The 23,588-nt window shown below is 34.5% G+C and overlaps 1 protein-coding gene across 4 annotated transcripts in view; it reads left to right on the forward strand.

Annotated features, from left to right (window-relative positions):
* The window catches only part of DOCK4 (dedicator of cytokinesis 4), a 220,588-nt gene that overhangs the window by 170,174 nt on the left and 26,826 nt on the right, over window positions 1-23,588 (forward strand). For 2 of the 4 annotated variants that reach the window (XM_021545259.4, XM_021545261.4), the window contains exons 28-37: window positions 4,201-4,276; window positions 5,818-5,918; window positions 6,576-6,634; window positions 8,617-8,765; window positions 10,334-10,419; window positions 15,561-15,587; window positions 15,755-15,850; window positions 17,053-17,113; window positions 18,806-18,899; window positions 22,508-22,656. In XM_021545259.4, coding sequence (XP_021400934.1) covers window positions 4,201-4,276; window positions 5,818-5,918; window positions 6,576-6,634; window positions 8,617-8,765; window positions 10,334-10,419; window positions 15,561-15,587; window positions 15,755-15,850; window positions 17,053-17,113; window positions 18,806-18,899; window positions 22,508-22,656 — 898 coding nt within the window. The remainder of the gene's footprint in view (window positions 1-4,200; window positions 4,277-5,817; window positions 5,919-6,575; window positions 6,635-8,616; window positions 8,766-10,333; window positions 10,420-15,560; window positions 15,588-15,754; window positions 15,851-17,052; window positions 17,114-18,805; window positions 18,900-22,507; window positions 22,657-23,588) is intronic. The other 2 variants (XM_021545262.4, XM_021545260.4) reach the window with 1 other exon arrangement.

The following is a 23,588-nucleotide window of genomic DNA, read 5'->3' on the forward strand; positions in this document are numbered from 1 at the left end:
AATTGTATTTTGTAATGGAAAGAAAACATGCAAAAAGATCCTTAGCTTCTAACAGTTAAGAGACAGAAATAACTGTTTAAAGCTTCATTGCCCTGTAATATCTGAGCTAATCATCATGAAGGCACGAAAGCAAAATAATTACTTATGGTTATTTAATATTTCTAGCATGGATGTTACTACTGAGTGACAAATATGGCTTTATGTTTACTATGGAAAATATTGTTTTAACTTCTTTCATTCTAGAAGTAGACTTTTTTTCCTACATCAATTAGGTAGTATCTAGCTTCTATTTGTAACTGCAGAGGAGCACCACATAATACAGGAAGATATCTGAATCAGCTGCATAGTGCCAGAGAGAAATACTAAATTTTATAGCAAAATATGCCTGACTAAAATTGAAGCTTCTGGAGAAGACCTTCACAGTTTCAACTGGAAGTCACTGTGTAATGGTCACTGGCTTCAGTTACCTTAAGGTTAGGAGAAGAATGACTTGTCTAATACTTTATTTGTCTGGCATCTTTTGAAAGCAATTAACAGAATCAGGTATGTCATGTTATTAACAGTTGAGGAGGGACTTGAAGAGCAAAGGAGCTTCAACTACTTGCTGAGCAAATCTTTGATATTCATAGTGCCTATGTATCATTGAACAAAGAACTAATTTTCTGCTGGTCTTGGTACACAAGAAGCTTTAATTTTCAAGATCTCTGTGTAATTAACTGTGTATAGCCTTTCATCATTCTGCTTAATGGTAGAGATGCTAGGTCACCCAACCCTCAATTTGAATATTATAAGCATACAAATAGATGTACAAATAGTATTATTTATGGTAAAATAATTGATCTGTAAAGTAAGGTTTACATCTGTTGCTTACACTGAAATTTCAAATGTATCTTCTGAAAATTGTGCGTAAGGACTTTAAGCAGAGAATCCTTTTGGTTATAAAATTCAGTAATGGCTGAATTATTCTTATTATTCCTATTATTATTATAAAAATAACTCTAATGGAATACACAGCAAGGGGCGGTATCAAATCAGCATTTGTGTCATCATAATGGCTGCTCTAAAGAATCCTGTTAGCTCCTATGGTGTGGGAGTCTGAGACTCCTACAATGAACAAAAATTCTTGCTTTTATGTAATACATAGTGTTGCTAACAAATTTTTGCTTTTATGTAATGCAAAATGTTGCTAGCAACTAAACCTGGCATTCAGTCCTTCACAAAAAAATTTATACATAGGAATGCATATATAAATAAGCTCATAAACGTATAACAATAGATACATACACATATGCATGATTCAAGGTTAATTTCAATTCTTTATGGAATATGAAAGAATTTTTTTTCTGTTTGAATACCTCTGTGCTTGGGATTATTTCACTCTGAAATAGCAAAGAAAGGAATGAGAAGCTAATGTTATACATTTGTCCCATATCAGCATGGAAAAGGAAAGCTTTCATTTTCTGTCACTGGCTGCCCAGGCAAAAGCCAAGTTGCCAGGCAGTAAACAGTTGTTGAACTTCTGGATTTTTCAAACAGCTTATTGCAGAAAGATTTGCTCTGAAAATTTGATGGAAATGCCATTCCATCAACAATGGCCTTACCAGACATTGGGTTAGCATCCTGTGTATGAGTCCAGAATATCTTAGTGGCTAAAAGTAGAGGGTTTTCTCCTGTAATACAAGCATTCTGAAAAATATATGGCAGGTGGTAAGAGGAAGAAAAGCAAGTCTTGTCACAAACTCAGTAGTTTATAGTTTGATACTCAGATGGATTTCAAATGAATGTTGTTGTTTGACAATCACTGGCTGGGAATCAACTTGGAATGCGAGTACTGTACTGAATCAGGCAGCTGTCCTCTGGCTGCTGCCTCTGCTTTCTGCATTTTTGCTTTTTTGTTTTGGATATGAGCATCCTCAGCCTTAACTTGTTTTCTGTTCTACCTGATTTTAGCTTGTTGTAGATTCAGAATAACAGATATTGGATCAAAAACAATATCTTCAACCTTGTGTGTTGTATCTGGTGTTTTGAGGGTTTTTTATCTACAACACATCCTCTCATGTTAGAGACCCACATTTTATCAACTAATCCATATCATATCTTTGGCTTACCAAATAAATGAAACCTGAGCTAAGTTCCCTGTAGAAAGAAATACTTGCATTGCAGTTATTCTGTTATCTCAGGAAAATTCCTCAAAAATATTTTAAAAGTTGCATTTGTCTACTTTATTCACTTCAAAAGAATTGAAGCAGATCTTTCTCTTCAGTTTCACCTGCCATGGAAGGAATGTAGCAAGAAAGGAATTGTCTCAGACATAAATTGAATTATGTCATGTAAACTTGGCAGTATGGTTATGGATCTTGTGGAATTTTCTCTTGAGTACAGTTTTCAGAAATTTATTACTTTGGACTTAGGTGGAAATTTCATATAGCAAAAATTCTGATAAACTGACTTTTTCTACCAGAATGTTTTCCTGAACAATACAAACTATTTCCATTCTGCGAAGCATATGGATCTTGAATTAAATTATGCACAACAACAAGAATGATAGGGCTCTGTTCTTATCCATGCCTTGATTATTAACTTTGCTGATACTGGATTTTATTAATGTTTCACTTTGTCTTTCATGCTGCAACACCAAGTGCAGTACACAGGCTGTAACTCTCCACTGGTGAAAAAGTGGGGCTAACTTACTGATGAGTGCTAAGCCTGGAACACTACTTGGACAGAGAAGTTACACTATAATCCTTGATAAAATAATATGTATGAAAATACACTGAGCAATGGAATAGGAATAAATGAAACTTAAGTCTCAGAACTGGCTGTTATTGTTCAGGTACATCAAAGAAGAAGGTAGAGTTTGGCAGGGATAGTAATTTTAAAAGCAGAAGGATGGAAGCAAATGTTTGAACTACTAATATGTTAAATTATAGATAGCCAGTTTTTATTTATAAATGTGAAAGCTGTCTGAAGTGCTAGAAGAAGAATATAGTTTATACCCTAGTTAGGTTGGCTAACATTTCATTCTCCAGTGTTGTAAAAATGAAAAATATTGTAATCTTGAAGTATATATACTGCTGTTATTATTCTTAAAAATCTTTTTAAATGAGTTGCAAAAAATAGTGAAAAAAAAATGAAGTCCAAAATATAGAAAGGGAAACATATTTTAGTGTTGTAACAACATGCTGGTCAAGAGCTATGTTCAAAGAAGAACTAAATGTATTAATAATAGACAGATGGCAATTAAATGAAATGTGTAGATACAACCTTTTTTCTGAGATTTTTAAACAGCTGATTGTTGTAAAATATATAATAGCAACAAGATCATTCTGTGTTTATCTTTTTTTCTCTCTGTAAGTGTTCACTTCTGACTATTTTCAAAAATAATTTAATGCTTTACATGGATTTCTAGTTTGACTAAATATGTTGGCAGACAAGAGTGCTGAAGAGGTTAGTTTAAGGTTTGAGCCACTGAAATTAGATGTATTTAAATTATCTCAAAGAATGTTCTATTTCTGTATGTTACCAAAGTTGGTTGCTACAAAAACAAAGCCATCACTAACTTCTGGTGACACCACTCTGAGAGGATCTGGTCACATATATTTATTTAAGATAAATTATTATAATTCATGCAAGTGTAAATGCAGTGTAATGTATGGCGTTTTACAACATACAGCATAGAGATCTTTTGAGGCAGATCCTTCTCTCAGAGCTCACTTAGTTTTACATTTATCTGTTGTTGCCATTAAAAAGATTTTTTGTCCATAGGGGTGTCAATGTTGAATATTGGCATTTACTAGATATTTTATATTTATCATCTATATGCACATATTTTCAATACCAAGAGAGTTGAAAACAAATTGTACAACTGTGTGTATTAATACTATTAAGATAAGATGTGTAATAAATCTGAAATCATAATTCTTTTCAGTACAAAGTTTATTATTGGTCTTGATCAGTTATGTTCTATATAGAATGTCTATTTTCAGTGCATGTTTTTTCAGCACTCTTTGTTATCCTAATGGGCATGTTTTCTATCAATAGATGTTGTTAGGTATTTATGTGGTGTGTTGAAAATGTATTATTTAATGCCACCAGACACACAATGTCTATTTCTTCACTGGAAAATTTTCCTGCTTTGAGTATTAAATATGAATTTTCACTTAATGAAAACTCCTGTCTTTTTCATTCTTTTCTTCCCAGTGTGATCATTACTACAGTCTTGTATCTTTCGGATGCCCTTCGTAAAAACTTCTTAAATGAAAACTTTGATTACAAGGTATGGGTAAAAAATAGATGCAGTAACTCCTACATCATTCTGTGGCTTGGTGGTTATTAAACTTAGCTCCAGTATCTAAGTAGCTAGAATATATACAAAATCAGCAATTTCAAGCTCTCAGAAGCATGTTTTTCTTAAATACAGGGCAATCTTAAAAATTAGTGCTGTGAGGTTTTTTTTTTAATTTCATCTTATGTTTATTTTATTATTTGAGCCTCTTTGTTAGACTACTTATTTAGGAATTAGCAATTTTTTAGCAATTTTTTGGATCATAAAAACTAATGAAATTATTTAGCTTGGTTTTTCAGTTATTGCAGAAAGAAAAAATATTTCAATTTTTTAATCAATGCAGATTTATATAAAATGCAGATTTATATTTTTGTGATTTCTCTCAGACCAATTAGCATACTGCATAATTTAAATTAGAAAATTATGACACTTCATGGTGAATGTAGTTAAAGATGTTAGTGCATACCTCATATAGTGAGATACTGTGTTTATAATAAATTGTGAATATATATTATGCTTTTAGGATTCAGATGAGAAGATCTAGGAATGTGTCTGAAAAGACACATTTCCATGGAAACAAACCTGAATGAATATTCTGCCCAACCAAGACATGTTAGTCCAACTGCTGCATCATGAAAAGTGCAGAATGTCCTTCCTAGAGAAGACCCTGAGCTCCTGTTGACTTCTAGCAGGGTTGTGGATGCTTCTCTAAAAATCCAGACTTAGATAAATTGGCAGGAATGCAGATTTATCTACTTAATGGAACATAAGGAAATCTATGAATTTATGCAAGTTCAGAGGCTAAAACTGATAAAATAATTTCCTGTAGACAAGCCCTCTATGTCCCTTAGACTTGATTAGAAATGTTATTGCTGTCCTGCTGAACTGCAGGGTCTGGAATAGGGCTTCCTCTACACTTCCAGTCATGGAGCATCTATAATTGGGTTATAGTAATTAGTATTCCACTTTAATTTTATCTCTAAGTCTTCTAAGTAGCATATTCAACATCTAATTCATAAAGCATGAGCACAAAACATCTGTATGTTTGCAAAATCTTGACAAAACCTGGCTTTAGTTTTGTCCAGTGAAGGCTGCAGCAATTGAGACTTGCAAATAGTATTATAAAGTGTGATAGACAGAGAATGTCAGTCCTGTTATGTGATAGCTTTTGAGGTGTCAGAACTTTTTGGGTTTTGGACTTAAAGGCATAACTTTTGTAGTTTCTATTTAAATATACCCCAAAGAAACTTTCCAAAAGTAAGGCTTTTTGATTTGGAGAGATGAAAAAACCCAATCTGTAGCTTTGAAACTTTTGCATTTTGAGATGTAGGATATGTAAATAGATGTATTTCTGCTGAACATCTTGGGGTTGGTGAAAAGTATATTTTGAGTTAAAGAAATTTAGTGTAAAGTAGGTTGATAATTTATCAGTTAAGACTGAAACAAGGGCTGTGATTTGAAATTTTGCATCTTGAGCAGTCATAAATTGTACTGAGAAAATGAAATAACCACATGCCATATGTTTATTGTAGATATGGGATTCCTACTTTTTTCTTGCTGTCATTTTTATAAACCAGTTATGTCTGCAACTGGAGATGTTCACACCTTCCAAGAAGAAAAAGGTTTTAGAAAAGTAAGTATTGCTATCAACTTGTGGAAAACGGTAATAGATTTAAAATTTCTCAAAATGGAAGCCATTGGAGGTTGCAAAAGGATGTACCAAAAGAAAAACATAACAGTATGTCCACTGACTAGAACAAGAATTTGTTCTGGCTCTTTGTACAGGTATTCAGTGCCAATAACTTCATATGAGTGTATGTAAATAACTTCATATAAGTGTCTAAACTGGTTCAGACTCTGGGAGCAAAAGAGCCATTCATTGCCAGTGAATGCTTAAGTCAACTCAAATTTGTTCAGGTGTTTCTGCCAGGCACTGCACTATTGTCTATATGAATTAATTGTATTTCTTTAAGCTAGAGCAAAATTATTTGCTTTCAGAGAGTGAACTGGAGCATGTTATGGCAAAAAATAGGTTTTGCTTCACAGTTGTGTTACTGATATGTAGAATTTTGACAATATTTCAAAAAAATCTGGGTTTAGGGAATCCAGTTTTAGCTGGGTACAATCAAAAGAGCAAAACACTTGGGAGAAACAGCACTTTCAAAGTTGGTTTTTTTTTTTTGTAGACTATAAATGAGACATTCATTAAATAATATCACAGAATGGCATATGAACTTGATTTTCTTAAATTATCTTTTGTTTTCTTGTCTTATTTTTTAATATACTGCAGATATGGTGACATGCGGGTAACAATGGGATGTGAAATCTTCAGTATGTGGCAAAATTTAGGTAAGTGATTAAACACATCATCAATAACTCATAAAATGAAAGCCAATTATTAGTTCTTTGCCTATTACATATACTTCCCAGTGATAGATGAGTTGTTGATAATTACGTTCAAGATATGAAGTCCTGAATCAAGTTTAGGAAAAAGTTTGTTGTCTATAATTCCCTTATTTATAGCTAAGCTTAACTTTCTGTGCCTTGGTACTGTAGCTGACCCATCCTCTTTTCTTCACTGACAACTGAGAAAATACCATCAGAGAAAATAAAGTAGTACTCCTTTTGGGCAGAATTATTATGACTTGAAATATACTAAGGTTCTTATTTTTAGTCCTGTTGTCAAATTGTTTAAAGACAAGACGTCTTAATTCTGGAGGTCTCCTGAGATCCTGGATTTGCATCAAGTCTTCTCTGAAGTCTTAGTTGCACTAAAATATAAAGACATAAACCAGTCAGTGACTAATGTATAAATGAGACTTTGGACAACATAGGAAAATTACATGCTTGAATATAAACTTAGGAACACATTTATATTTTTGAGCAATAATTTGCAAACTGTTTGAAATTATGAGCATTTTGAATGTTGTTTGAGAAAAAAATAAGAAGTGAGTAGAAGATCTGGACACTACGTTTGTCATCTTTATATTTCAGTTATTCAGTATTCACTTCATCAGAGAGCAACCATCATCAGTGATTTTTGAGATACTGTAATTTCAGTTCTATCAATCTTTTCCCAGCAAGATATGTAATTGCAAAAAACTGGTCTTTCAACTCAACTTGTACTAGAGAGACGTGTTCAAAATAAGAAATATTTTCTTATTACTATCTTGTTAACGTCTGAAAAGTAGCATATTTTACTTATTTGCAATATTTAGTATTGCTGACTCACTAAGACATTACATGGATACATGATGAGTATTTCAGAACTGGTATATACTCCCAGGTCTCATCTCCTTCCTGCATGTACACCTTAGCATACATCACCTCCCCACTCATGCTGTTCTCTGCTCAACAGAACCTTAGGATGCAGGCAAACGATGCCTTTCAATAAGGGTGAGTTTTGTAGGACACAATATGGAGCTCATCTGGTAATATGTCCTTGTACAGTCACCTTGCTTTCATAGGGATAAGCATTCTAGGATGTTTCCAGCAAAGACAGTTCTTGTTTTCTTTTGCACAAACTCAGACACTGAACACAGCAGCAAGCAGGGGTGAATACCCACTGGAATATCCAGAGGTAGGGTGGATGTAAATAAGTTCCTAGCTTGGAAAATCAATGCATCCTGATTAAAAATCCCTTCATTTTGAGGTTATCAGAAGTCTTACTTGTGGAAAACTAAACTGAATGGTCAGTGTTTACTGTGCCATTTCTGCATTTCTAGCTTTTCTGACAAGAACTTAATTTTCTTTTAAGTGGAATGTGGTGAGATAATATAGATGCTTTAGAACTGATTTTAAAGCAAGTTTTTTTGAGAACAGCTGTGTCGTATTTTCATTTTCCTGCAATTGAAACACATATTTCCATTTCTATACTTGCAAAACTAAAGACAGGTAAAAATCAAAGTACTTACCTCTTTTTGATGATCACAGAATATCAGACAGTTAACCATTTTATAAACACCAGGATGTAGAGTTTAGAAACCAAATTATTCCTGTGAAATATAAATGGAATGCAGAGAGAGTGCTTTGTCTGTCTTCATTATCTTGCTTGAGCATTAACTTCAGAAACAGCTAACCCACTGTCACTTCTGAACTCAGTAGTGCATAATGAAATCTGATAAATTATGTTGGCCTTATATTCTTCATTTGTATATAGCTTCATTTCTTGGACTTAAGAAATAACCCATGCTATGATGTGTGATTTAAAAAAAAGCAAAACTATAGGCATTTAAAATGTTCTTTTTTCATTCTTCAGACAGCATTTGGATTGCTTGATAACTCACAGGACACCCAATTCACATTCAAGTTTATGTTCATTTTCATTTTAGGGGAACACAAGCTTCACTTTATTCCAGCATTGATTGGCCCTTTCCTGGAAGTGACCTTGATCCCTCAGCCAGACCTGAGGAATGTAATGATTCCTATTTTCCATGACATGATGGATTGGGAGCAAAGACGAAGTGGCAACTTTAAACAGGTACTTTGTGTGAAGCTGTTTATAAACAGGACTGAATATAAAGCATTTCATAGAGTCCTAGTGGACTTGAACCTGGAGTTCCATTGATGGGTCAGGGTGGAGAAGATACCCACAACTCTGCCTGTTAGAGGGGCATTACAAGGGCTTTCCCTTTCTTTTCTTTGCAGGGCTAATAAGATTCTCCAGTTAATACTATCATGTTAGTTATGTGAGATGAGGAATAAAATCCATAGCCTGCTGAAATGAAGAAAACTTGAGCTGTTTTCCACAAGGTTGTTGTGGTGGATTTTCACCTCTGCTTTACAGTGGTACAGACTTCTGGTTAGATAGGATTCAACCAGCTTCCTTTCTGGTTACTATGGAAAAAGATCAGATGTTCTTTAGTAAAGATCCAAGTACTCTTGTTGCTCAAACACATCCTTAATGGGCTAGGAAGGAACGACCAAGAATGCCATCTGCTCCCTCAGCTCCCACTCAGTTCTTCCAGACTGCCTCAAACCATTCTCAGTGCCCTCCTTCCTGCTGCTTCAAAACGAAGGAAAGTAGAAGTATTTTAATTACTCCCAGGCAATCATAATGCTTAGGGTGGGACCTGCATCTAAAACACAAACCAAACTATTAAAAACAAGAGTTTTGCAGTTGATGTAAGTAGGTAGCTTTTCACTATCAATATCTAAGCTTATTGTTAAAAATTACCACAGAAATGTTAACAAGGAGTGAGAAGGAAGAAAATCTACTTGTTCTGTTACTGTCTTTTCAGCTTGGTTTTAAGTATAAATTGCAATAGATTCATTCTGTAATAAAATAATTACAACAGCTTGGTTTCTTCCTGAGATTTGTGGTTGTTAATATATTACTGATAAAAAGGGGGTTTGAAATATAAATACAGAGTGTAGCATCAGCTCTATATTTTTTTTATAATCAGTGCACTTAAAAACATCCATTGTAGGAATCATTAGCCACCAGATTTTCTTAACAACCGGGTTTTTTAGATAAATAATATATAAGTTCAGGATATTTGTTTTGTATTGAAATACACTGGCAGGTAAGAGTGTTGGGAGAGTCTGAACTCCCAAGTATTCTGAACACCGCAGACACTTATGTATATTAAATTATAATGAATGGGGTGCAGGTAGAAGAAGATTATATTTTTATTTCAGTCTAAGAAAATAACTTATGCTTACAGTGCTTACTTATGCCTTGCAATGAGAATTCAGGCAATTTATTTGGGCTCTGTGCTTTTCCTCTGACTCCATAAATAGATAGCTGCCTTAGCAGCAGCAAATGCTACTCAGCCTGTAGTTGTATAGTCACGTTGCTCAATTTAAATTAGCTCCCTCCCTCAAAAAAAAAAAAAAAAAACCCACAAAAAAAGAAAAAAAGAAAGCCCTACAAACCTCAGGAATTATAACAGCCTCTAAGAGATGAGGTGACTTATCACATGATTGACCAATAATTCGAAAATATGCATTTAGCAAAGTCTCTTACATAAAACCAGACTTCCCCTCCGTTTTCTCTAATTCATTAAAGGAAAAAGAAGCTGTTTATACCACACTTATATGTTGCAGGTGGAAGCAAAGCTGATTGACAAACTGGACAGCCTAATGTCAGAAGGTAAAGGTGATGAAACATACCGAGAGCTCTTCAACAGTATGTGAGTAGTATGTTTATTTTATAATTCCTTGAGTTCAGTTGGTTGTACCAGATGCAAATGTTTTTGTAGAGAAGTAATGTTTAAACCAGTTGTGATGCTAATTTTTTCTTTTTTTTTTCTTATTTCCTTAAAATCTGAAGAATAAAATGTTTCATGGTGTTATATAGCATCTGTAAAGTCTGGCAGTACTTCTTGCATACAGCTACAATTGGGAAGGGAAAATCTGTTATATCACAGAACATTCTCTTTCTCTACCTACTAATTTTAAAATCAGAAAAGCAAGAAATGCTTCATAATTGCATAGGGTGTAGGTAGAGCTCAGATGGAGCATTTTGAAAAGAAGGCATGACAATTCAACAAAGCATTTAATAAGTGATTTTCTATTGCTACAAACTTGTACTCCTCTGAGTAATGTCACTTGTTGATTTCTTGTTTGATGTAAATAATCGTGTTTATTCAGATAAGATTATTTATTTCAATTTTTTTTGGTAAATTACTGGCTAAGCTTTTAGTACTTTTTAATAAATGGCATGTCACTTAAATCTAATATAAAAAGTTAATGATAATGCTGAAGTCCCTAAAGTTATGCATAAATTATTCCACTGACTGAAATAAACTATTGTCACAGAGTACAGGTGCAAAATAACTCACTGGACTCTGTTTCTGAGTTTGTTCCTCAGAGCTCAATTCCACCAAAGTAAAAGATTTCAATTATTTCTGATGTGTTTATTTTAGTATGAGATGTATTGTTCTTCTTCATGATTCCAGGCTGCTGTGTTTTCTTCATTTCTACTAAATGAATTTTTTTTCTTGTTTATATAGTTTCTTAATCATTCTTTCTTGTTTAAGTATTATTTTAACTTGTTTTTGGTTAAAAAACAAGAATCAGGTCTTGGTGTCTGAAAATAGCAAACACTTATTAATCTATAATTGTATTGAGTTTTAAAAATAGAGTTTTTAAATATTTATCGTGTATAGAAGCAAAGGTGAAAATTAGGCAGAATAGTATGGAATTGGATGAATAATAGTGAACAGCAGTACAGTATGCTAAAGCAGAACTTTCCTGTAATTATTCATGACATTTTCATAATCTGAATAAAGATAATAAAAGGTAAAATATGTTCAATATTTAGTAGTACAGTATTCTAACCATAAAAATAAGTCATTTAAGGAAAAGCTCTAATTATAAAATGAAGCTTATGTAAAATACATCAGTGTGTCTATCACTGAAATAACTTATATTTCTATAAGAAACATACTGGTATCAAACACAGTTCCTAATTTTTATGGGTTTGAGTTAGATTTCAACTGGGGAATGTATAACATGATACAGTGAAAACTGCTGAGAGCCTTTTATAAATCTAAATGCTGAAAACATAGTCATGGTAATTTAAATTGCAAAATGTCTCACAGGATCAGTATACTTCTGTTTTCTGTCATGGTATAACAGAAGTTAAATCTAAACTCTGGGAAATGTCAGAGTAAGTGCTCAAGTTCATTCCCAGCTAATATAAAAGATAGCATTTATGATGAGGGTTTTTTTACTTTGATTATATGTATGCATTACCACCTCTCAGGAGGAGAACCTGTAGAAGATACTAATCTGACATGGAGGATGACATATTGTTCTAGGGTATATGAAAAAAAAAAAGATGAAAATCAGATGGACAACTTTGGGACTTGACTGCAAGAGGCAGGGTTGGTTAGCCTGAGATTTTGGGGTTTCTTTATTTCTTCCATGGGTAATTTAAATTAAGCAATATTAGGATATCTTTACACAGTGCAAGAAAGCAGACTTATTAAGGCTGAAGTGGCAGAGATGTAGCAGGTACCCAAAAACTGAAATAGTAATGCAGTTTTGCAGCAAGCAGTAGTTTCTTAGTCTTTAATGAAAGAAAATTCTCCAGTATTATCTGGTCTTTCTGAAGATTAGGTATGGTTACTCTTGATAGGTATCACTGGGAACCAAGGGGATGCACACACCTACTTTGAATACAGCCTGGGAACTGAAGTGGGTGGGAGACTTTCAGGTTTTGTCATGCTGTTTATTTTGTCTGAATTGGAAAATGAATTTAAATCTCTTAACTCCCACTTCAACATTTTGTTGATTGTTTTTTTTCCCGGAGACAATCACTGCATCTTTCCTTTGAACATCTATTTTCAAGGACAAGTTATCAGCATCTCTGGAGATAGCTAAGATATTATGTGCTTAGAATTTGTTGCCTACAATGGAATTATCTATATCAAATAAAAAGACAGATAAAGTAGGGGGAAGGTGACTGCTGTTTGTTTTGAATCAATGTCTTTCTAGGGACTTGAATGTGACCATTCACTGATTAGCTCCTGATGTCTTTAGAAGAAGCTGCAAAGCATGAAGTAGTGAACATTTTGTTATCTTGAGAAACTAGATGTTGTAATTGCTATCCATTGTAATTATGGAATAAAAGCTGTTCTGGTCTACATTTACACTGTAATACTGCAATTGAATTCCTGAATTAATTGGCACAGGAGAAAGATTTATTTTACTCTGTGAACAGTTGATAGTTAAAATAAAATCCTCAGAAGTCAAGGTACTATACTCAAGTAGGTCTTTCTTCTGCATTAGATGGATGCTGCCATTTTATTACTTCTGTAGCTGTATTTCAATTTGGCCTAAGACAAGGCATTTCAGATTTGGAAGTTAGGTGGCCACACTGAAGCACAAAACCTGGACTAATGAGTTCTTCTGGGGGCCTGGCAATAAGGCTTCTCTTTGAAGACATGGTAGCTGACACTCAGCTGGGCAGGCATTTATAACTGAGTTCTGCCAGCTTCTGGGTGATTTCTTCAACTGTGAATCTATTACATAAAATGTGATGGCTGCTACCTTTCCTCTTCAGTCATCTTAATTTCTTCTCCAAATGCATGACTGAATTCAGCACTACCCAATTAATTAGACTCTGTCTGGAGTGAGTCTTTTGAGAGCCTTTATGACTCGTTCAGGGAACCTCTGTCTAGCGAGGTCTTTGAACTCCAAAAGAGGCATCCAGATGTTTTAGAGCAACTCTAGGATTAGCTGCCTGTGAGATAAAAGTCTGAAAAATGCTGTGGTTTAGACATACAAAATCCACTTACTACATGATTGAGCTAGCCTGAACATTGTTCTAAGCCTGCTGTTTGTCTCTGGAGAACTCTGGTCCTCTGGATCACTATTGTCTTACTCCTGGGATGCCCATGATTAAATATAATTAAATACATCCCCTTTCCCCCCCACCAAAAAAAACAAAGCAAGCCATAATTGTTCAGGTGAGTTCAGGTGTTAGGCTATCTTAGCATGGATAGACAGAAACCTTTTTATAGTTTCCTTTTGTTGTATAACCCCCTTAGTGCTTTGTACAAATAGTCAAGCATTTTGGCTATGCTTTGGGATCTGTAAGAACATGGATACAATTCTACCTAGATTTAGCCTAGAATATATTTGTGTTGCTTTTTCATCTGAGTGTTTGTTCTGTTCATTGAGCTGGAAATGTGGTGGCGGGGAGAGGGAGGCATACATCAGAAGGCAAGTCTGAAATTTTTTCAGCCAGCCACACTGATGTCAGTTTGTATAAATGCTTTGACTGTATCAACTCAATTCATTATTAGAAATTATATGTTTATAATGAACATGCCAATGCAATTTTAAAGAAAATGTATAAGTCAAATACAGATAAGAACAATCTGTTTTGAAAGAGAAGTCATACTTCTATTGTTTTTCTAGAGGAGCTATCAGTAATTATTTTGTTGAATCTAGGTTGAAATGTTGCTTTTTAACATAGGGTTAAAACAAAGCAGAAAGGAAAAATCCCTGAAGTAATTAAGGTTCAATAATGCAACAGGGTCTACTCTTATTTCTTACTAGACACAAAAAGTTCTATTAGAAGGAACATAAGGGATTCAAAAATTAATTAAAGTATTCTGTATGGAAAACAGCTTAGTGCTTCAGCACTTTCTGGTTAAGATGGCCTTATCATCTGCATGCTAGCAATGAAAGATAGCCTCTGATTGTGAGGGAAAGACATCTGCCTGCCTCCTTAAGAGAAGTGAGTTTAAGATTCATATTAGGGTGCAGGATGAAGATCAGTATTTGCTTTTCAGTTCTGCAGAGCACAGCTTCATTTAGGTCAAATTTGCTTGGAGAATTGCATCTGTGACATCCCCAAACCTGTAAGGAGCAGAGCTGGAGTGTATAGCTAGTGCAGTTCGCATGTAGGAGTTCCTGAGCACTTTTACAGGTTTGAGATTTGGATGTAGGAGGTTTTAGGGACTGAGCATGCTCAGGGTAGATGAAGGTCAGTGGAGCTGATAGACAGAAGGTTCAGAGATGCTCTAAAACTCAAGGATTTGGATGTGGAAATTTTTAGAGCTTTCTAAATAAACGATAACTGAGTACATTTTAGGGAGACTGCTGAAATATCTCCATGGAACATGTCATACACCTGAGCTTCTGCACCAAAGTATAAAAGTGACACAGCTCTGTAGATTTCTGTAAATATTTCCTTGCTCAATCTTATAGAGAAAATGTAGAAATTCATGCCTAAGTGATAAATATTTCATAAACTTAAACAATGAAAAACAGAAGCCTGTAGCAGAATTATATAAAGAATAATAATAATAAAGAACCTTATATCGTACGGTTTTACTGGCAGCTCCACTTACATTAACATTTTGAAATCTTTCAACTTCAATGCGTAATATGCATTTACATTGGCACAACAGTTTTAAGTAAAATAATCTTATGACACTTTAAGCTAATGGAATTGTGCATGTGCAGGATAGTATGTTCTCAGAAAGAAATATATGAAGAGGGGGAATCAGCTTATTAAAACCTGTCCTCTATTCTTAAATTTCATACTTTCTGAAATATTAGAGAAGAGAGGAAAAAAAAAAATTTTTTTAAAATTGGGAAGGTATATTGAGCTCATGAATATTCTTTTCTAGGAACACCTTTAAATTCCTCCTTTTCTGATGTATCAACATGAAGTGAATATATAAATTTTATGGAAGAGTTGTGTTTAGTCTTTGGGATATTAATATGTTCTGAAAATTAGGTATTTGACATATTTTTAACCTGATGCAGCTAATATAAAAATCATTTGTTTTGTCAATGCTTCCTGGACTAGAATTCCACTTTTTGGTCCTTATCCTAGGTAAGACATTGTTTGCAAATTGCACTTCTTGGGAGGGTGTTTGTAAAAGAAAATCTAACTATCAAAGATGTTGCTAAGGTATTAAGGTACTGGTAAAAGCAGAGAGGTTGTCATAGTAACAGTTAAAAATAAACAGTGACATTTTTCTGGCTTGTTTTTTTTTTCAGTCTGCTGAAGAAAATTGAGCGGGAAACATGGAGGGAAAGTGGTGTTTCATTAATTGCCACTGTGACTCGCCTCATGGAGAGGCTCCTGGACTACAGGTACAGTGGTTAGCACAACTGAGAGTAGGGTTGTCATCTTTGAAATATTAGGAAACAAGTAGAGTTAACTTGCTTAAATGGTGACCACACATGGATACAGCAGCTGTAAGTGCTCAGGATCTCTGACAGCAGCTGCTTAGTCAACAAGAAAAGGCCACTGGCAGGATGAAAACAACCAAGTAGACTCCCCATGGTAAAACATCCAGTGATGTGTTTGAGTTGGCTGTCAAGGAATGTAGTAACTTTTGGTAGTAGGTTGGTGACTCAAGTCTGTCTGAAGACACAGAGCTCAGAGCTAATCACCTGACAGTTGTTTTACACAATGTGTAAAATTCTTATTACTGTGTCAATCATGCTTAGTTGTAGTGTCAGCTGGGACAGTAAGTGTGTATACAAAGACATGATTGCTGGATGAACACCTCACATCTGACTGTACCATGTGATCAAAGGAGAGAGAAATGAGAGGCACGTACTCTCTTTCAGGAGTGCGAGACTAAAAGCAATTTTCCCAGTCACTTGTGAACCTGTGTAGAGGCTTCACATTTCAGCTTAGTCCTCCTCATTGCCACAAACTCTAGCACTGTCCAGAGCTTAATTGTGAGCTTTTCTCCCTGATTCTATAGGGATACATGGTGAGACCTAGTACAGCACTTGCTGTTGTCACTGATAGTTTGAAAAGAAAGGTATTTCATTAGCAAAGAGACTGTACTCTTAATTTCTAGAAGCATGACACTGCTATTTATCTTCAGGGATCAGATGGATTACAACCTCTAGGACTCATAGTCTTTCAAAACAGTGGTGTGATGTTAGTTATGAGAGTATTTGAGGCAATTGTTTAGCTCATGTATCCAAGAATGGTTTACAGTTATGTTAGATTTCTTTTAGTGATTATGTTATGATGTCTGGTTGTTATTATTTTATTTCAGCATGCTTATACTGGCTACTTTTTTTCCCTGTGTGATAAAAAAAGATCACATAGTAATGACAGAGCCAGAAAGAAAACATTTACTTTCTTGAAAATTGAGGTATTCAATGTACTACAAAAGGAGGCATGAAATCTCTTAGCTACTTGGATCTGCTGTTCAGCTAAAAGCAATCCTTTCAGTCAGCTTGCCAAGTGAAATATGTCTGTTTTCTGAGGTGTGCTTCAGTGTAAGTGGATAAACAGCATTCCTTTTGACTGTCTTTACTTTCTACTTTAGGGACTGCATGAAAATGGGAGAAGTGGATGGCAAAAAGATTGGCTGCACTGTTAGCCTCTTGGTTAGTATAATATTTCTCTTTCCCTTTTTTTTGAGTTCAGTTGAGCAAATGCACATTTGAATAGGACATACTTTGCTTCTTGTTGCAATTTGAGTGGAATTTGACAGAGTAACACTACACTTAGGATCACTTATTATTTTTTCCAGGCTGAGGTTTATACAGTAGGGGGATAGTCTTCCTTGGCATTTCATAGCTTGGTTCTGAAAAGTCTCTAAAACTGCATTACTCAGTTTTAAGTCTCTTCCTACTGGATAAACTTCACCAAAGTACTTTCTAAGTTTAATTAATCTCTTGAGTTTGTAGAAACAAACATGCCTTTCCTCCTCTCCCAAATCCAACAAAACCTACATGATTTCTCTTGTTTCTTTTCTTGCAATAACTGATGCAAGTTGGTTCTTATAGCATATAGTATGGGATATCTTGTGAATACTGCGAGCTGACTATTCTCTCCCCAGTAGAAGAGACAGAAATGCTGTTCAAGACCTTCTGTTGTCATGCTATCATTATTACCACAAACCAACAGTGTGAAACCATAGTATGAAAAATATGTCATTTTTGTTTACAAGATTTTGATTCTAGGCCAGTTTCCACTGACAAGTTTGTTGACTTCTGTTAGCCTTGGAAAGTGTCCATTTTCATGGTGAATCTTTTGAAAAGCTTTATTTTTAGCCAGAGGGGAAAAAACCAAAATAAGCTGACTTGTAATTCTGCATTTTTGACGTCAGTGAAACAATTTGGTATCACTTCTAAGTAGCAGTTATACATGAGAGAACAAAGATTTCTTCAGTAGGAAAATAGTGCTCTAAATAGGGATGATATTTACTATGAAGCCATAAAGCAGCTGGCTTGCTGTCAAAATATCTGGCATGATCTGAGGTTTGCAAAGCACCTGGATTATTTTCATCCCTATGGAGTTTTTAATCTATTATTAGCAAAGCATCCAAGATTTGTACAAAAAAAATTTCTAAAATCCTAAAACAGCATAGTACTTTTTAATGGAATTTTCAATGACTCATGCAGGCTAAGGTGGATTTAATGTCCTAATAATTTTCAAAGAAACTTTTAATAGTCTTGTACAACAGAGAGACAATGAATGCTAAATTTTCTCAAATCAGTTTAAAAAATATTTTCTCTATAAAGTTTTTATTTTTTACATTTTCATAGTATTCCTCCTACCTTTTTCCTTGATAATAACTCAATTTAGAAAACAGTGGCACAGAATTTGAATACTGTACATTAGGAGAAAAACTGATTAGAGTTCAAAATAACGATTTAATACTAGAACAGAAATTGTTAATTGCTAATGAGAATCAGTGCTTAGACTTTTCTAGCCTATAATCTTTTATTAATCAAAGCAGATTATCCTGAATATGGACGATGTCTAGCAGGAGGACTTAAGCTGCATGTCCATTGTGAACGTGGCAGTACTTGTGAACAGGGCTATAGGCTTGTGCTCCTCTTCCTGTAACTTTTTCATACTTTGCTTTAGTGCTTGCAAATAGATAAAGAATGTTTTGAAGAACTATGGTATTGCAGTCCATATTTCATCCATGTAACAACAAATAACAGTTATATGTTTAGAAATAAAATCTGTACATTTATTTCTAGAGTATTATGAAGTCTTTTATTTGTAACCATTATAATAAATTTATTAACTACTGTGTTTTATTACAAAATTCAATTTTATTTCAGAATTTTTACAAGACTGAACTGAACAAGGAAGAAATGTATATTCGCTATATTCATAAGCTCTATGACCTACATCTGAAAGCACAAAACTTCACAGGTAACTGAATAGAAACTAGAAAAAGATATTTAGGACTGGTCTGTGGTTTGCAGTGTTTTGTAACCCTGCAAGCTGTATCTTCAGTGCAGAACATACCAACCCAGGCAACAGCTGAATTTCCTTGCCTAACTGATTCCTCAAAATATTTTTTTTTCAGCCCCACAGCACTATTTTTTGCTGAGCCATGGTGAATGTAAATTACTTCTATTGATACCCATTAGCAATGAATGTGTGATACAGTTATTTGTCACCCAAAAGGAGTAAAGTTTGGAGGAAGTTTTTATGAGTTCATTTAGTGGTATCTGAGCCTCTACATTTTTTTAATGCTCCTGGCTATCTGTTTGGTGAAGTGTCTCCATACAGCTGTGTTTCAGAACCTTATTTTTGAGTTAAAAAAAGTAATAAAAGAAAAAAAATCTATATCACTTACTCATGATGAGATAGAGACCCTAAAATCTGTGACAAGTATTGCAATTTCATGATGTCTTTCTAAATCTTCACACACCGCATTTGCAGTCCTATTGTCCAAGAGTTCTCTAATTTTGTGCTAAGGATGGTTTTATCTTTTACATAAAGAAGTAAGAAGATATTGTTCATGACTGTTGTTTATACAGCTAAACACACACTTCATTGGGGGAGCTACATGCCATCAGTAACTGCTGGAGAAGATGAAATCAGTATCCTTTTAAATCACACTGTCTTTGCCAGAATATTTTACTGACCTTATAATACCTCCATCTTTTCCCCAGTGTTTGCAATTGCTTATGTTCAAAATTTCTATATTTTCATTCTTCTTAAAAGCAGGTTAGTTGGCTAGGGGGTCTCTAGTAAACAGCTTACCTGGTGTCACAGCAACTTTCCTTATGCTTTTCTGCTACCCATGAGAATGGATTTAAATGTGGACTAGATAGCAGGATATGTTAAGGAGAGATTTTCGTTTCTTCATGTGACCTGGCAGTTGTGAGTCACAAGAGAATTTTGATTATCAAGAAGTCTCTGCCACAGCTGGCTTTTGTATCAAGCTATTATTTTGCATAGTCGATCTTAGTAACTCTTTGAGCAGTGTTGAGTTCCTTTTATGCACTGAGTACTATTATGTGTCCAGTTTATCTTCAACTGTGATATGAACCTAATTTTTTAAATTGTTTTGCCATCCATTCTGATTTTAAACAGTATTTTGCTCAAAATTTATTTCAAGAACTTTGTTGTATTTCCTATGTGTATATTATCAATCTGTGTGTTTTTTGTGTTCTTTACTGTGGTAGATTTCACTGCTTCCTTTTTTTTATTATAAATTTTAATTTTTTGCTGTAAGAGCTTTATTAAGACTTGTCTCACACCCATAATTAGAAAACAGACTTGTGTAATCCATTGCCTTGCCTTATCAGAGGCAATACAGACTTTTGTAAACCAGCTGGTCTAGAGAATTTGGGATTAGGAAAATAAGTTTGATACTTCAGCAGCATTCCTACATGTTGCAGCATTAGTTTTCTAATTGCATCATTTCATCCTAGAGATGAAATGTTTTTTCTCTCATATCCATAGTATGCTTTACTGGAATGTTTCTAAAAATTCTCTGTTAAAAAAAAAAAAAAGTCATCTTTATACAAAACATTACTTCAAATCTTTCTTTACACAGCACTCAGTTACAGCTATAAATATACCTCTCTTGAGGCCAAACCACATAAAGGCACTGATTCCTTGTGTCCCCTCAGTCACTTGAGAAATGTAATGAGACTTTTTACTTAACCACCTTAGAAATATCTAGTTTTTTTAATATCTCCTGTATAAATTGAATTTTCCACGTCATGAGTTAGCCCTATTTATCTCTCCTTAGTGCTTTGATGCAATCTCTCCCTGAGGTACCAGTATTTTATTTGTTGTGTTTGCCACTGCCAGACATAGGATGCTGAGTGGAGGAACCCTTCAGACTTGTAATTCACTATGGTCATTCTTATTTGAGAAACCTTCTGTATAACTTTATTATAATTTAAGAAAACTACATTGTTATGGCAGACAAAATTTTGTTGAGGACTTAGATGCCAAGTTTAGAGAGGAAAGGTCACGATGAGATATCCTGATCAACTACTTATGTTCTGCTATCTTTTGCTTCCTTATGATTTTGAATAATTTATTATGAGCTTCATGGAATTTTAAAATTTTCATATAGATGTGCTTCATGTCTAGAGTACATAAATGTAGCTTGAAACTATGACAAAGGTGGTTACCAGTGAAGCATCCTGAGAGCTGCTGAGTGTGATGCCAGAATTAAGGCTGTCTGTGCAACTTGAGCTGGTTTTCCTTGCACGGGTGTATCACAGCGCAGCACCAGTTTGCACCACGCTTGGCATTTTGCAGCACTGGGGGTTCAAAGCACTCTCTCACACAAATATTTTCTGCAGTGATGTTTTTTTCATCCACAGGTTCTTAGCTGGATGTGTAGAGGAACACTACTAGAAAAAATACTGTAAAATTTGGCTTAAGTCGCCTTTTTATGGGAACTCATATGGCAGAGGCAGAAGTAGGATATGGTTGTCTGGGGTAAACTTAGCTTAGCACGAAAAGTACTTTAGTACTTTATTGTTATTTTTTGCCTTATGTACAACCTATAAAATCTGCAATAAAATAAGTCTGGTAGGGAGCTTCTTTCTCCAGTGCAGTACATCTCCAGAACATGGCCCGTCTTTGTGCTGACTCACTCATGCAAAGTGGTCCTGTGAGTGTCAACATAAACTGTGAATACTAACTTGGAAATCAATAATACATATGCTCAGTTAGCCAAACTGAATTGTTGTAGCCAGTAGTAATTATGGTGTTTTGTAATTTACCAAAGTCTGACTTTTCAATAAAAATATTAATTTAATATTATTTTAGTGTACTGTTTCTGAGGGATTTCTGAAATCAAAGTTAAAAAAAAATTATATTCCCAGATAATGTCTACTTATTAATGTAAATATTGCTACACAACTCTCTCAGTAGAAACCAACAACCAGTTTGATTCCTGCCAAACCAAAAACTAAATAAAATTTAAAAAATTTAAAAATTAAAAACATTGCATTTTTAAATTGCTTGTTATGGTCAGCTGGTAAGGCTCAGCTATCAGGGATTTCTTTCTCTATGGAAGGAGTGAAGGAGTGGTTTCTATTAAGCACATATCTGCCTCCCTGTTCTCCTCCCAGCCCTGATCTCTTTTGGACTGTGTCCACAGTCTTGTTGTCTTTCCTCTTTCACTACTGCTGTTTGTCATCCCCCAGTCCTTGTTCCTTTTTTTCAGACAGCAAAGTCATTGAGAGTTTCTCCTTAGCAGTATGGCAGACTGGGGCTAAGCAGGAAATGGTTACTTAATTTCTGTCTCCTTTGTATTTTCAGACTCCAGGAGAAGTCCCAGTAACTCCACTTTAAATATTGTGTGAAAATGTCAAGCTATTTTTGTTATAGCTGTAATAGTAACTCTGTCAAAAAACACCACTACCATCTGCCTAATACCCCAAATAAATCAATTAACCATTAGAAAGGTGCCTCTCAAGAAAAGCATTCACATCTCTGTGCACTTTGTCTGTTTGATGTGTTTGGTGTTGATAAGTGCCATGCTGTAATTTGTCTTGCAGAAGCTGCCTACACACTGCTGCTGTACGACGAGCTGCTGGAGTGGTCTGATCGGCCGCTCAGGGAATTCCTCAACTACCCCATGCAAACAGAGTGGCAGCGTAAGGAGTGCCTCCATCTGACCATCATTCAAAACTTTGATAGGGGAAAGGTAAAATAGTCATGTTTTGCTGAGTGGATCTGGGAAGGGTAATTTATTCATTTTAGAGTATTAGTTCCAGGGTTGCACTCTTTTCTTGTGTTGAGGGGAAGTGTTTGTCCTTGCTTGATTGAGCAGTTACTTAGCGATGCAGTATGTTTCTTCTAGTAGGTTTCTTCTAATACTGTGGTTGTATCCTAGAAATCCCCCACTTACATATGAGAATAATTTTCACTTGCATAGCAGTTGGCTTTGTAACTGTCAAAGCACTTTATGAAAGGTGATATCATTTTTCCCCATTTTAAAGGTGGTGAAAATGAGCCTTATAAAGCTAATGAAATTCACTTAGTGAACAAGTGAGGATTGTAAAGGTTATGTTTACACCTTACAATACCAAGCTGTATCTCTTAAAAACTAAAAATTAATTTGTTTGGGGGATCACAGTTCATTGTCATTACTGCAAATGCCTATTCTGAATTAAACAAGTGTAGTTATGCTGTAGTCTAAAATTTTATATACACATAGTGCTCTGATTCGTCTTACTGGCAAACAAGCAATACATTACAATTTTGTGTAGCTAGTGTAAAATCCATGTAAGCCTAATAAATCCAGTAAGCCTAATAAATGTAATCAACTGGATGTTGATCATATTTTTCAAACAATTCTGTAATTATATTATATAGTTTAACTTACATGGCGCAATGAAGTACTTGTACAACCTAAAAAAAAATAAGGAAGATGTATTAAAAGTACAATTTTAAAATGTAAAAATCATACTGTGTGGAATTCATCTCATGTAGTGTCAAAAGAGTTGTCCATCACTCTTGCAATGACTAACATTTTGTGCATAGTGCAAAAAGAATAATTTATTAAATGTCTCTAATATATATTTTTAATATATTTTAATTCTTCAAAGAGTTCATCAGTATTACTCAGAAGCTATC

The sequence above is a fragment of the Lonchura striata genome, chromosome 1A (assembly GCF_050655825.1).
Source record: "Lonchura striata isolate lonStrDom1 chromosome 1A, ASM5065582v1, whole genome shotgun sequence".
In the NCBI taxonomy this organism is placed as follows: domain Eukaryota; kingdom Metazoa; phylum Chordata; class Aves; order Passeriformes; family Estrildidae; genus Lonchura; species Lonchura striata.